The sequence below is a fragment of the Capronia epimyces genome (assembly GCF_000585565.1).
Source record: "Capronia epimyces CBS 606.96 chromosome Unknown aczIQ-supercont1.1, whole genome shotgun sequence".
NCBI lineage: Eukaryota > Fungi > Ascomycota > Eurotiomycetes > Chaetothyriales > Herpotrichiellaceae > Capronia > Capronia epimyces.
The window spans coordinates 4,415,611-4,428,096 of record NW_006912904.1 but is presented as its reverse complement, the minus strand read 5'-3'; the positions used below and the strand labels follow the sequence as shown (position 1 = coordinate 4,428,096).

At 54.5% G+C, this 12,486-nt stretch overlaps 4 protein-coding genes across 4 annotated transcripts; 1 reads left to right on the top strand and 3 right to left on the bottom strand.

Moving 5' to 3' along the window:
* Nucleotides 1-414: 414 nt before the first annotated feature.
* On the top strand, nucleotides 415-1,692 carry A1O3_01600 (mRNA guanylyltransferase; the record flags this gene model as incomplete). Its single annotated transcript, XM_007731744.1, has 1 exon — nucleotides 415-1,692. One exon carries the CDS (start codon nucleotides 415-417, stop codon nucleotides 1,690-1,692), a length of 1,278 nt encoding a protein of 425 aa, XP_007729934.1.
* A 1,367-nt stretch (nucleotides 1,693-3,059) lies between these two features.
* Nucleotides 3,060-5,795, bottom strand: A1O3_01599 (uncharacterized protein; the record flags this gene model as incomplete). The annotated part of the gene is made up of 1 exon (XM_007731743.1): nucleotides 3,060-5,795. The coding sequence occupies one exon, from the start codon at nucleotides 5,793-5,795 to the stop codon at nucleotides 3,060-3,062; it is 2,736 nt and encodes a 911-aa protein (XP_007729933.1).
* A 586-nt stretch (nucleotides 5,796-6,381) lies between these two features.
* Nucleotides 6,382-7,398, bottom strand: A1O3_01598 (uncharacterized protein; the record flags this gene model as incomplete). The annotated part of the gene is made up of 1 exon (XM_007731742.1): nucleotides 6,382-7,398. One exon carries the CDS (start codon nucleotides 7,396-7,398, stop codon nucleotides 6,382-6,384), a length of 1,017 nt encoding a protein of 338 aa, XP_007729932.1.
* Nucleotides 7,399-8,012: 614 nt separating this feature from the next.
* A1O3_01597 (uncharacterized protein) lies at nucleotides 8,013-11,253 on the bottom strand (the record flags this gene model as incomplete). Its single annotated transcript, XM_007731741.1, has 2 exons — nucleotides 8,013-11,159; nucleotides 11,221-11,253. 2 exons carry the CDS (start codon nucleotides 11,251-11,253, stop codon nucleotides 8,013-8,015), a joined length of 3,180 nt encoding a protein of 1,059 aa, XP_007729931.1.
* Nucleotides 11,254-12,486: the final 1,233 nt, after the last annotated feature.

Here is a 12,486-nt window from a genome sequence, read left to right as displayed (position 1 = left end):
CTACTCAGAGAAAGCAGTTGACCCTGGCCGTCGTGTCTGCATCCCGCTTCGTGTTGGGTTATCGGCCCCGGCTGCCGCATCGAGTCCTCAGGTTCCGCCTGCGCCTGAGTCTCGGGACGCCAAGACCAGGGCGGGGCAAACTGGCATCAAGCGCAACTTGAACTGCGGCACCTGTTCATGTTTGTCTGTCACTGCGTGCTACCACTGCATGACCATCAATCGTCCAAGACCTTGTTGGCTTGAGATACTCTTCCTTTGCTCAGGCGACGACGACGGTATTCACCTCTCCCAGTTGGACCTTCCCACAGGTGAAGTCAAGCTGAGCTGCCTCTCCTTTTCTCTGTCATGTCTTAAGCACCAACCTTGGATCCTAGAACATCTCAGGCAGGTCTGCGACTTTGTCAAACCTCCACCATGGCTCCTCACGCCGACCCAAACTCCCTTATCGATCGTGTTGGTGGGCAGTGGGCAGGCCCGGAGTTGCAACGGGAATTTCAGAGGGAAGTGTCCGAGCTGCTTGGGCGAAAGAACCGTTCCTTTCCTGGCGCCCAACCCGTCTCCTTTGCCGCCCGGCATATCCAAGAACTCAAGAGCCAGGACTACTTTGTCTGCGAGAAGACGGACGGCGCTCGGTATCTGATGTATCTCACGGAAGATAACCAAAAAGATATTCACTACCTGATCGACCGAAAGAACGACTACTACTATATCCCGGGCCTCCATTTCCCTCATCACGAAGATTCAACTTTCCAGCGATATCACACGAATACAATCTTGGACGGAGAACTAGTCGAGGACAAATACCCCGACCGGCCCTCAGAGATCAAATTTCTCGTGTTCGATTGCCTGATCTTGGATAAAACTATGCTCATGCAACGACCTCTCGACAAACGCCTCGCATATTTCAAATCTCACGTTCTCCAGCCCTACAGAGAGATGCACAAGCAAAGCCCCAACTTACCACGACCTTTCGTCGTTGAGGACAAGGCAACGGAGTTCAGTTATGCTTTGGAAAAGATGTTTAAAGATGTCATTCCCAAAGTGAAACGGCTGCATGGGAACGATGGGCTGATTTTCACATGCAAGAATACCCCCTACAAAACCGGCACGGATGAGCATATCCTTAAATGGAAACCGCCCTCGGAGAACACGGTAGACTTCCTGCTGCATATCCAATGGGCCACGGTGAGACCTGATCCAGACGATCCAGACCAATCCCCGCAGGAAGACTACGAGGCCTTTCCGGACACACTGGGTCTATATATCAACTGCGGCAATGACGGCGATTATGCTCCCGTGGGCGTCCTTTACCTCGACTCCCGCGAATGGGAGGAGTGGAAATCCTTAGGTCGACCACTCCAAGACTGCATTGTGGAATGTTTTCAGGAGGACATAAGTCCCAGCCCTCCACATACTTATCCGGAAAGCAGCGACTTGCCCAATGGGGCCAAAAATCCAAAGCAGGTTCGACGCTGGCGATTCCACCGTTTCCGAGACGACAAGTTTGAAGCCAACCATATCACCACCTACCAAAGTGTTATTGAATCGATCAGTGATCATGTCACGGAGGAAGATCTGTTGTCACACGCAGACGAGATCCGAAAAGCATGGAAGCAGCGAGACTCCGAGACCAAGAAGAGAGATGCTGCAAAGCGAGCTCTCACAGGCGCAGCGTGGCCAAAACATGCTTAAGTGCGGGAAGTTCCTTGACCGCAAGTTGACTGACGTTCCGATTCAAAGCGTACGACAATTTCCCACGGTTTCTGCTGCCAAGCCCAACCTTGACAGGCCACCTCAGAAGTGGGTTGGCGACGTCTTTGCAACATGAAACCTTCTTCTCCGGTGCGTACAAGGATTCCATGGGCGTTGGCAAAAGGCCATTGTAGGTCAAGGGATGTCTGGAGTTGAATTGGCCGGAGGATGCTATTGGAAAGACACGTGTGAATTGGGACGGTTAAGATGGATTGATGGAATTAATGGGAGCACATTGTCACCTTGATGGCAAAGGTAACGGGCAATAATGGGCAACGGGTAACGGCTAATAGACGATGGGCAATGGGCGATGGGCGAGCGCGTCGGAGCGGGCGGCGTAAACAATGGCAGGAAACAGGAAATATGGATTGGGATGACAGAGCAAGAGACGATCGTGATACCCCCAGTAGCTACAGCCATGAGATGGCTCTAGTTCTATAGTCCCTGTTGAATACAAGTAACAGGCGTGGGTCTGCAATTGAGACACTTGGATCTTGAAAAATGAGGTGATTTGATCCTCGCGTTACGATGCCTACCTTAATTAGACATGCAATCGTAACCCTGAACGTGAGTACTGTACGATGCGTTTCGCCATCTCTGGTCCGGAGGGGAAGAGGGCGGACTGTCTCGAGGGCTAATAGTAAGGCTAGGGCTCAGGCGCGCAGAGAGATTGATTCAGCGACTAGGAGACTAGGGCTCTCCCCAGAGGTAGAGGTAATATTGCGCGCTCAGCATACATACATATATACATACACACGTACATATATCTATACATACACACGTATATATATCCATACATACACACGTACATAAATATATACATATGTAGATATCTTTCTTCGTCTCTACCACGCGAAACCCACAATGATATCATGCATGAAGACGTAGGTAGGTATGTCGATGCATTCGATGTATTCGCTGCGTGCTTGTAGAAGCTGGCTCGTAGCTGGGACCTAGGACCTGGTAGCTGGTAGCTGGTAAATGATAGCTGATAGCTGGAGCTGGTACATAGGTCTGCCTTTTTGATATCCGATCTGTCTGTCGTCCCTGCCGGTGGCCATGCTCTACGGTCCCTGAGACCGGGCGCAAGGACTAAGGCCAAAGTCCGCAGCCGCACTCTGCTCTGCGCCATCTACCGTGTCTGTGTCTGTATGATTCCCAGCCGGCTGTATCAGCGTCCTGTCTGTGACGGTGACGGTGACGGTGGCTGGCCAGAACCCCCCTTCAGGCCTGTATGGTCGGCGGGGGATGGTGGGTATCGTATTTTTCCAAGTCAGCGGCACCAGTGGCAGCTGGCAGGATCGAGATTACTCAGTTGGCGTGCCGGGCCCAAATGGCATCGACGGGCTACCGAACGCGAAAGGCCCGTCGGCCGATGCCATGATCGAGTCCGGGTTAGGCAGGGCCATCCACTGGTCCAGAAAGGCCCAGTCGATATCAACGGGCGGGTCTGCGGCCAGGTTGGGATTCGTGTCCATGTTGATCCCGGAGTCGACAGTCATGTCCGTGTGCGCGTTCATACCTGTATCGGTACGGATAGTTCTGTCGGGACCGGGTTGTCGAGTAGGGTCCGAGGCGATGATGGCTGGGTTCGACGACGAAAAGTCCGTCGCTGTCTGAGGTGTGTTGAGATTCAAGATTGGATCTTGGGTTCGGTTGACATTCGCGTCTGAATATGGTTGTTGGTCTCCATTCGACTTGGTGTTCATGGCTAAGCCTGAGTTTGCGCTTGTGTTCTGATAGCTAGTGGGCGACGAGGGCGCGAAGAACACCTTGAATGGATTCGGACGGAAAGGTGACCTGGGCTTCACCTGCTGGAAGTTGACGAAGTCGGTTCCGCCTCCGTCGCCCACACCAGAACTTGCACCAGGCTGGGTCCAGGTTGGGGTTCGGCTTTGGTGGCTACTCGACAAGTTCTCTTCATTCAGACTTGACGGGCCCAAGTTGAAATCATATGGAGACGTGGTAAAAGCGGACCCGCCAAACCGCGATGGATGGAAAGCGAGCGCGTTGGGGGTCAAATGCCCCGTGGAATCAGAAAGCTGCTGTCGTGGTTGTTCTTGGAGCTGAGATATCGTCGTTGTCGACGCCGACGAGGACAAGCCCAAGTCCGTCTCGCCCAACATCACTCTCAGCACATCGCCGACACGCCTCGCCTCGGTGCTGCTGGCTTTGCGTTCCTCGCAAACGGTAAAGGCGGCCTTAAGCAGCTTGAACAGGCTGTCCATTCTGTCGTCCTGGCTGAGATCCTTGCCCGGATTGGCCTTCTTCCATAGTGAAACGCCCAAACACAAGACCATGCAGGCCAGGTAGAAATCGTTCATGACAAAGCTGCTCAGCATCCAGCGCTCGGCGTATAGCTGGCCACCCGGTTGCAGCTCCTTGTGCAAATCGAGCATGTGCTTGGTAATTGTGGCAGCTGCATCTAAGCATGCCTGGGTGCTGGCCGGAGAGTTGTCGCCGCCCTGTGTCATGTACTTGCGGTGCAGCACACAAATGGACTTCTGGTACAGGAACTCGCAATTCAAACGCACCATGACCAAATACGGCGGGTCCGCGAACGACTGGGCCATCGGTCTGATGCGTAGAATCTCAGGCACTGTCGCGTACACGGCCCGCAGCTCGGCGTCCAGGGCCATGATCTCTGTCTGGCTGCATTTGCGGAATGAGAGAGCATGGCTACACATCTTGCCAAAGGCGGTCATGAGCCGCGACTTCACAATGAAATAAAGGATGTTTGTCGCCTCGTCTTCCCGGCGGGAAGGCGGGAGTAGCGTAGTGTGCTCGTCGAAGTCAGCGTCGAGCAGATTCCGCGGTAGCTGCGTATCCCAGCTGTCGGGGGGGATCAGGTTTGGCAGCCCCAGCTGGAACGAGGCCATCAGGTCGAACTGTCGACACATGGCCCAGGTGCGCCGGCGCATCTCGCCTTCAAACACGCTGATGTGGGCGAAAAGCGAGGGGTCTCGGTGGTAGCCGCTGCGATATGCGAGGCGGACTACGATGGCGAAGATGATGCCGACCTCGCGCGACGGGTCCAACGTGGCTAGATACTTGCACTGGGAGTAGAGGGCCAGGGCTTCGACGGCGTAGCGTTTGGGCCGCACGTAGCCGCCGAGTTGGATGCATTGGCCGGCGGCGGCCAGGAAGGCCACGCGCGGGCTGGGTTGGTCTTCGGGCGTCGAGGGTTCGGAGCCCAGGGCTTCGCTGAGCGTGGCGGACATGCTGCAGATGGAGAAGAGGAGCGATATCCACAGCGGAGGCGTTTCGAGCGGCGCATTCCAAAACTGCTCGTAGCGGCGTTGGAACGATGCCGAATGGATGAAAGGAATGACCAGGTATTGCGCTTTGAAGTACATCGAGAGCCGGCGGTCGACCTGCAGCCGTGGAGGGAGAGCCTGGGCCAGAATCTGCGCGAGCGACCGATTGCCTGGCGGGCCGAACAAGTCCTCGGAGTCTGGGGGCTCCATGTCCACCGACTCATCCAGCTCCGTGCTGGAGGAAGGGTCGGGGCCCAGCGTCGTCTTGAGCTCCTGGATGTCCTCCAGGATGGCCGACCAGTGCGTCGAGCCGACATAACGCGACTCGGACGGGCCGACGTGCAGATGGCCTTCCTTCGCCATGCTGGAACTCCCGGGGTCTGCATCGGTGGCTGCAGTGTCGGCCTGGCTGGACGAGGTGGCGGATGACCCAGTCGAGGCACTGGCACTGGCACTGGCACTGCCGTCTACCATACGCATCACGAGTTGCTCGAGATGCTGCAGTCTCTCCTGTGCCTTTCCACGACTGCTCACACTGGCGCTACCGGCTTCAGGCCTGGCGGTAGCAGCGGCGGGCGCAGCCTTGCCATAGGTACAACTGCGCTGGTCTCCCTTCTTGATACATGTCTCGCATGGGTGGCCTCGGTCGCATTTGAGCTTTTTGAGTCGGCACGGGCCACAAGAGAGAGGCTGCCGGTTGCGTTTGCTGATCTTGCTCGCTCCGGGCGGCTGGAGGCTGTAGATGTTGGCCCGGAATTTATGGGTCAGTGACGCGAATTCAGCCATTTGTGAGAGGCTGCCGAGTAGTGGAGAGGCCAACTTAGGGAGAGACAGGGGAGACAGTGAGATGGCGAAATGGTGAGGTCGGCCAGGTCAGATCCAAGGCAGTCAAGTCAGACTAGGTTAGGCAGCCAGTGCACGAGGCACGCAGATTGCGATTGCGATGGGGGCCGAGCTCAGCAGCCTGCCGAAACTGTCGACCACGATCTATGTCGGCCCACAGAGCATCGACACGCGATAGTAGACGCTGGCAATGAGCGGTATCGGTGGCTGGCAGGATGCAGGGAGGGAGGGAGAGGTGGATGGATGGATGGATGGCGTTGGGTGGAAACGTGCAACAGGCACCCAACAGAGCCTTAGGCGTCCCCCCGTGTAAATTAATATTTGCACAGGAAGGATCCGATATTTTATATTATCCACATTCAAACGAGCGCCACGAGGCTGCGATCACGAAAAATACCACTCCTAACTCCTACGACATTGACTTTAAAAGCAGGTCGAGGGGCAAGGGCATAGATTATTAAATACTTGGATCTCTCCTCTCCTCTCCTCTCCTCCTATCCACCCCATTTGAACCGGGATCTCGTGGCACCTAAAGCTCCTGGGTGCATCCTGGCTTCACCCCTTCATAGATGGCACTCAGTTCTTCCCAGAGTCGCCGGGCTGTTCGGTCCCCTTCCGCGCTTTTCACAAAGTCACTGTACTGCTTGACCCGGCACTCGCTCAGATATTGCCCATGAGTCTCCTTGCCGGCGGAAGCTGCATGCACCAGTGTTCTGGCGCCGTGCTCACTCGGCCGCCCGATCACTTTGAGCATCACGCTGGTCGCCACTTTGGTTGTGGTGTCCGTGTAGTTTTGGAACAGGTTGGTCTGGCACAATCCCGGAGCCACATTGTTAATTACCACCAACGGTTTGCCCTGGGGATCCGACTGGGCGGATTTCGTCAACACTGCTGCCAGGTATTTTACCAAAAGCATCACGGGTAGTTTGCTGAGAAAATAGCGCGCGCTCATGTCGGTCTTTTTGGGATCAGAGAGTGTCTTCAAAATCTGTCCGTTTGCTGGGCTGGTGAGGTCCTTGGAATTCGCCCAGATATGTACGGCTGACCCCGTAATGGCGAGATTCGGGGTGATGTTGTAGACCTGCGCCGACCTGCGCAGGATGGGTACTAACAATGTCGCTAGGAAAAAGGTGGAAATGACGTTCACTGTGATGGTGGTCTCGTATCCTTCAGACAACGAGAACTCTCGGAGGTCAACCCCAGCATTGAGCAACACGCCGTCGAGTCGGCCCAGGCCTTTGCACCGCTCTGCAAATGCGGCAATGCTGGCAAAGGACGCCATGTCCACCTCCATGGTAAGAACGGTCGGCTTCTGCCCATTTGCGCTGGGGATTGCTTGTACGGCTTGTTTGGCCTTTTCTGCCTTCGCGAGGTTCCGGCACGCCAGCACCACCGTGCTGCAGTTGAGTCGCACCAGCAGTTTGGCGGCATCAAGCCCCAGGCCCGAGTTGGCTCCGGTGATCAAGATGGTGCGCCCGGTTAAGTCGACTTTGGGAACTGGCGGAGTCGACAACTGACCAAGTAGAAATTGTGTCGTAGCCCCCATCTTGGAGCAAACAGTCAGTCAGCCGCAGAAGATTCGGTAGAGTTGCGCGTATGACAGTCCTGCGGGAACCCAGGAATGAGACCCAATTCATACTTGGGCCCGGGTGCGAGGGGGCCCGACATGATATACATTGTACTGGGATACTCTGTACGGAGGACGCAGCCGTTGATCTCCAACCAGCCTCCGAGAAATGCTGCAGCCTGGAATCCATAACGACAGATACTACATATTGTCATCAGACTGTCATAGGGCTGTGGCCGGAGTTGTAGATCGCCTTTCTGGGTCTAGCCTGGTCCTGGAGGGAAGTTCACTATTGCCGGGAGTTCGGAGAGGTCCCGATTCGGAAATTCGTTATTTTCGCGCACCGCGAAGGCTCAGGGGCTCAGGGCTCAGGGCTCAGGGCTCAGGCCTCGGGGCTTACAGTGCGCTTGTAGGGTGCTTTGCGAAGAGCCTTCCATAACCGCGGAGATTTTCAACCTCTTTGACCATTTGTCAATTTGACCAATTGACCTCGGCGAACCAGTTTGGGTACTCGCATCACATCAGGGCCGTGCGCATCGCTTGCTTGAAGTTGCTCACGGATTCATCAGGCCAGGCCCGGCCCGTCAGTCAACTCAGTTGTTCACGCGCTGCTCAATCAGCCAGATAGCGTCTTCGTTGTAATCTTTCAAAGCCTCCCGCAACCCTTCCTTCCCGGGCATGTGCATCAGTGGGGCAAGCATTTCGAAGATTCTGTCGACGTTGTCTTCTGATGTTCGAACGTGTCGCAAGATAGAAGTCAATAATGCCACAAGAGATTCAAGGATCCGGCCATTCGAGGTCATGACGGTGCTGCGGTGATGGCTCAAAGCAAGGCGACTGTCTCGCTCTTGATCTCGTTGGAGCTGTATGTTCGGTCCATCAGAAGATCCAGCTAAATCCATTGCCTTCACGCCTGGCTTTGCCGACGTAGGCCTTTGTTGAGGCGTTCTGGACGATGTAGCCGCCGAATAAACTCTGTTGAAGAGCGCTTCCACCTCCGAAAATATGTCTTCAACGCGGCTGGACATGAAGCTGCCTGCTGCCCGACACATGACAGATATTGTATCGGCCGCGGCTTGCACAGTGTAAGGCATGTCGTGTGAAGTGTCTTCATTTTTGCCCAGGAGCCGGGGGACAATTGCAGGCCACACAGAATTCACCAGAGGCAGGAAGGAATCCTCGTGCCGCGCCAGCAAGGGACATACCTCTTCCAATAGCTGGAGCAACGTGAGCCGTACCTGTGGAGACGGGGATGACACATGAGGGACTGCTGACTGGGCAATACTGAGAAGCAGCTGGTGAGATTTAGATAATGCGGGCTCCTTGTCGCTGCCTCTGTCTGCCAGCGGTTGCTCCTCCTCTTCACTGTTCTCGACATCTGAAGACTCGCCTTCCGCACCATCACGTGGTCCATCAAGAGCTCTCGACCATGGTCGATGGGGCGCTGTGGTGATCGCCTCCTGATCTTCACGTGACTTCGTCCTCCTCTCCTTGCGCGCTCTGAGGTCGTTCAAGATATCGTCCACCTTGGATACGCGAATGACTACAGCTGGATATGCTTCCTGTCTCCGATCGGGTCCGATAGCAAGCATGTCGGGCGTTTTGGAACTCTGCTCAACCATCATCTTCAGAATGGTAAATATATGCTCGACAAGATTTGGATAGCCATGAAAGTTGTCGAGAGCTCCAAACATGCTGTCAATAAGATCATCAAGGTGTGGTAACAGCCTGGCACCACACAGCTTGATCATCATGGCGAGAACCTGCAAACTGTCACGAGACACATCGAAAGCATTCAAGCGGAGGGCGACAGCGTTGACTAGATAATCCACATTGTCGACCAGCATCTGGGCTGCTGACTCGTACTCACACGCAGTTGCCAGCAGGTTCAACGCGGTGACCGTGTGGCGTTGAAGTATAACGTTGTCATCTCTGAATAGACTCAATAACGGAAAGAGTGTTTCCATCAACTCGACCCGGTAGGATCGGCCGAGTTGCGATGCTTGCAGCGTTAGGGACTCCAAAGCTGTCGCCACGAGTCTCCAATCTGCAACCCCTTCAGCTTTGGAGTCGGGATACTGCAGTAGACTTGGCAATGTCATGGCATACAAATCCGAGATAAGGAAGGGCCGGGAAAGTTGCAAATTCGTCTCCGAGGAATGGTCTTCCACAAAGTCCTCGAGATCGGCGATATCATGTCCGGAAGATCGCAGAAAAGCCAGCCCCAGCCACGTAGCAGCGAGCCTCCTGTTGTTGTCAGGATCCAGAGTCTGATTGATGATGCTGCGTGTTATGCTTCGGCTAGATGACTGGGGCTTGAGATAGCCCACAAAGTCCAGTATCTCTTTTGTGGAAGACTGCTGACTCTGGTGGCTCAGGAGTATAGGCTGGAAGTCTTGATCTATCTGCATGGTTCGATCGGCGAGATCAATTAGACGTGTTGGAGCTGTCTCGTCGATCAGTTTTGTTTTCTTCGAACTGGATTCGATAGCCGCTGCGACACTATCAACAAGGATAGCTGCTATTCTAGAGCCCAACTCATCAGTAGCATTCCAAGACTCTGTCAAGGCCACGAATGATGTCGCAACTTGACCGAGCATCTGCTGCTTTGGTCTGTCATCATGGCCTTGCATTACCCGTGGGAGTGCTTGAGCCCAATCATAGAATTTACCGCTCAGCATGTCCGCTATCTCGGGTCGCGATGTGACAAGATGCCTAAGGTTGGCCTCAGCCCGGGAGGAATCCGAGGACCGACAAAGAACAACCAGGGTTTCCACCATCAGGGGTGCAGAAACCGCCAGGGTTCGTGAACAATCCTCGAGAACCAGGAGGCAAAGATCGAGAAGTGCCCGAGCAACGTCTGACCCATCATGTGTTCTAAGCTTGACCACTTGGACCAAGGCTAGATCGACTTGCGGCGTTGTAGCATCGAGCCACGACTTCTCTAGGATAGGGGACCCTTGTGACTTTTCTGCTTTTGCCATTTCCCCACCGCCCTCACCGACGTGTTCCTTGACAACTTCGTCAGACAGGGTCCTCTTGAGAACCAATGCCAGGAGTTCTAGGTAAGCCACGAGGACTTTCCGCGTACGCCGGGCTTGAGTGCTTGGGCGCAGCACTTTCACCAAGGTTGAAACAGTACGAGGTAACAAGCTCGCGAGAAGCGTCCAGTCTGCGATGGCAGAGTCCACCGCTAGGAGGGCGTGAGCTGCACTGATTTGAACCATCTCCGAGCTGGACTCTGCGATCGCTTGAAGCAGCTGATACACGAGTTGGTCGACAATATTCTTGTCACCGACCTCGTCAAGGACCTTCTTCTCGCCACGTGCAATCTGGGCTATCACGGCGTGGATGCAGTCATAGGAGGCACACTTCAGCTCTTCCGTGGCAGGCTCACTCTGCTGATTGGGGGTTGGAGAGACCAATAGTCCCATGAGAATTAGGAGCTGCCTCGCCATCTCCGGCAGAACTCTGTCTCTCCATCCTTGTGAGACTAGGATCTCCACGCACCTGACAGCCACTTCTAGGACATGAGAAGGCAACCGCCGGGATTGATTGAAAATATGCGTGAGTGGAAAGAAGGCATACTCGGCCAGCTTCTCGTCAAGCAGGTTCTCACCGCCCAGTGACCGCAGGACATCATGTACGGGTTCCAAGTCAAGCAGCACGGCCTTTGTAGAGGCTTGGTTGGCTTTGAACCGGAGTGCAGTAGAGCTGAGCTCGACACATGGGGGACGCAACTAGTAGACATGTGTTAGCTGGGTGTGTGGACTGGACTGAACAGACGGCGGAGAACCATACCCGTTGGAACGCGTGTTGGCGCAACTGACTCATTGTGAGGGTTCTGAAGTCAGCTCAGCCAGGCTGTTCTCCCCACGACACAGGATGACCACGCTTAAAATCATTGCGGTGCCGATGAAGGTGGCAGCTGAATACGAATACCACAGATACATGATCGATCACTGTCCGTTGAATTTTGGGGGTTGCGAGCTGAGCGCAGCCACAGCCACAGCCACAGCCACAGCCAGTGCCAAGATATGGTTGAGGCGGCGGCGCCACAATGCCGTCTTAGTACGGCGCAGGTACGGATACATATAACCACCACCACTACTCCGTACTCTGTGCTCTCACACCTCTGAGCTTACTACCTAGGCACAACTCACTTCCACGTAAGACAGTCTTGGTCAGCAATTTACCTATGAAATCGAAATTGTGCTATGATCATGATGTACGGGAGGTTGAGGCTGATTGACTCGATTGACTACCTAGTAAGGTCAAACCCCCATGACCTCAATGCTGTCAACCGCCCGCTATCTTCATGCGTGCTACACGGTACAAAGGCTTCAGCAATTCACATCTCAACTAGCAGCTATGTCAGCAGTGAGGGATGATTGATACTGCAGATAAATAGGCGCTATGAGATTCGCTCGCTTTGACCCTGACAAGAATGCTCCAGCCATTGATGTGGTTGAAGGTGAGATGCTGGGAGCCGATCGGGTCCTCATGAATCCTAGGCTGGCCTTTGGCAGGAGACGTTCAGTTCAAGAGATTCTATCAAAAGGACCCGGGGTCACTGCCCTCTAGATGAAGACCAAGCTCGGTCACTCAGATCCCCGTGATCTAAGACTTTTTGCGGTTCATCGGAGTTTCGCCGTTACATCGAGGACAGATCATGTTGACGTCGAGCGTGCTTCTCGCCTGGACGTCTGTGCAATTTCTTCCTTTCCTGCAGGGTTGTCTTGACAATACGCGTTCGAAAAGGTGACCGCACGAATATTTCCAGAACACACTAGTGCACATGTTGGGTGCGAACTCGTCGTTGTATGAGGGAGAGATGGCGAGGTGACGTAGGACGAGCCGGGCGATCCGAGCTCTCCTGGGAGAAGTTGAAGAGCGTCCTTCTATGTTATGTGGTATGTGGTATGTGGTATGTGGTGGTTGCGGTTGCGGTTGTGGCTGTGGTTGTGGTTGCGGTTGTGGTTGTGGTTGTGGTTGTGGTTGTGGTTGTGGTTGTGGTTGTGGTTGTGGTTGTGGTTGTGGTTGTGGTTGTGGTTGTGGTTGTGGTTG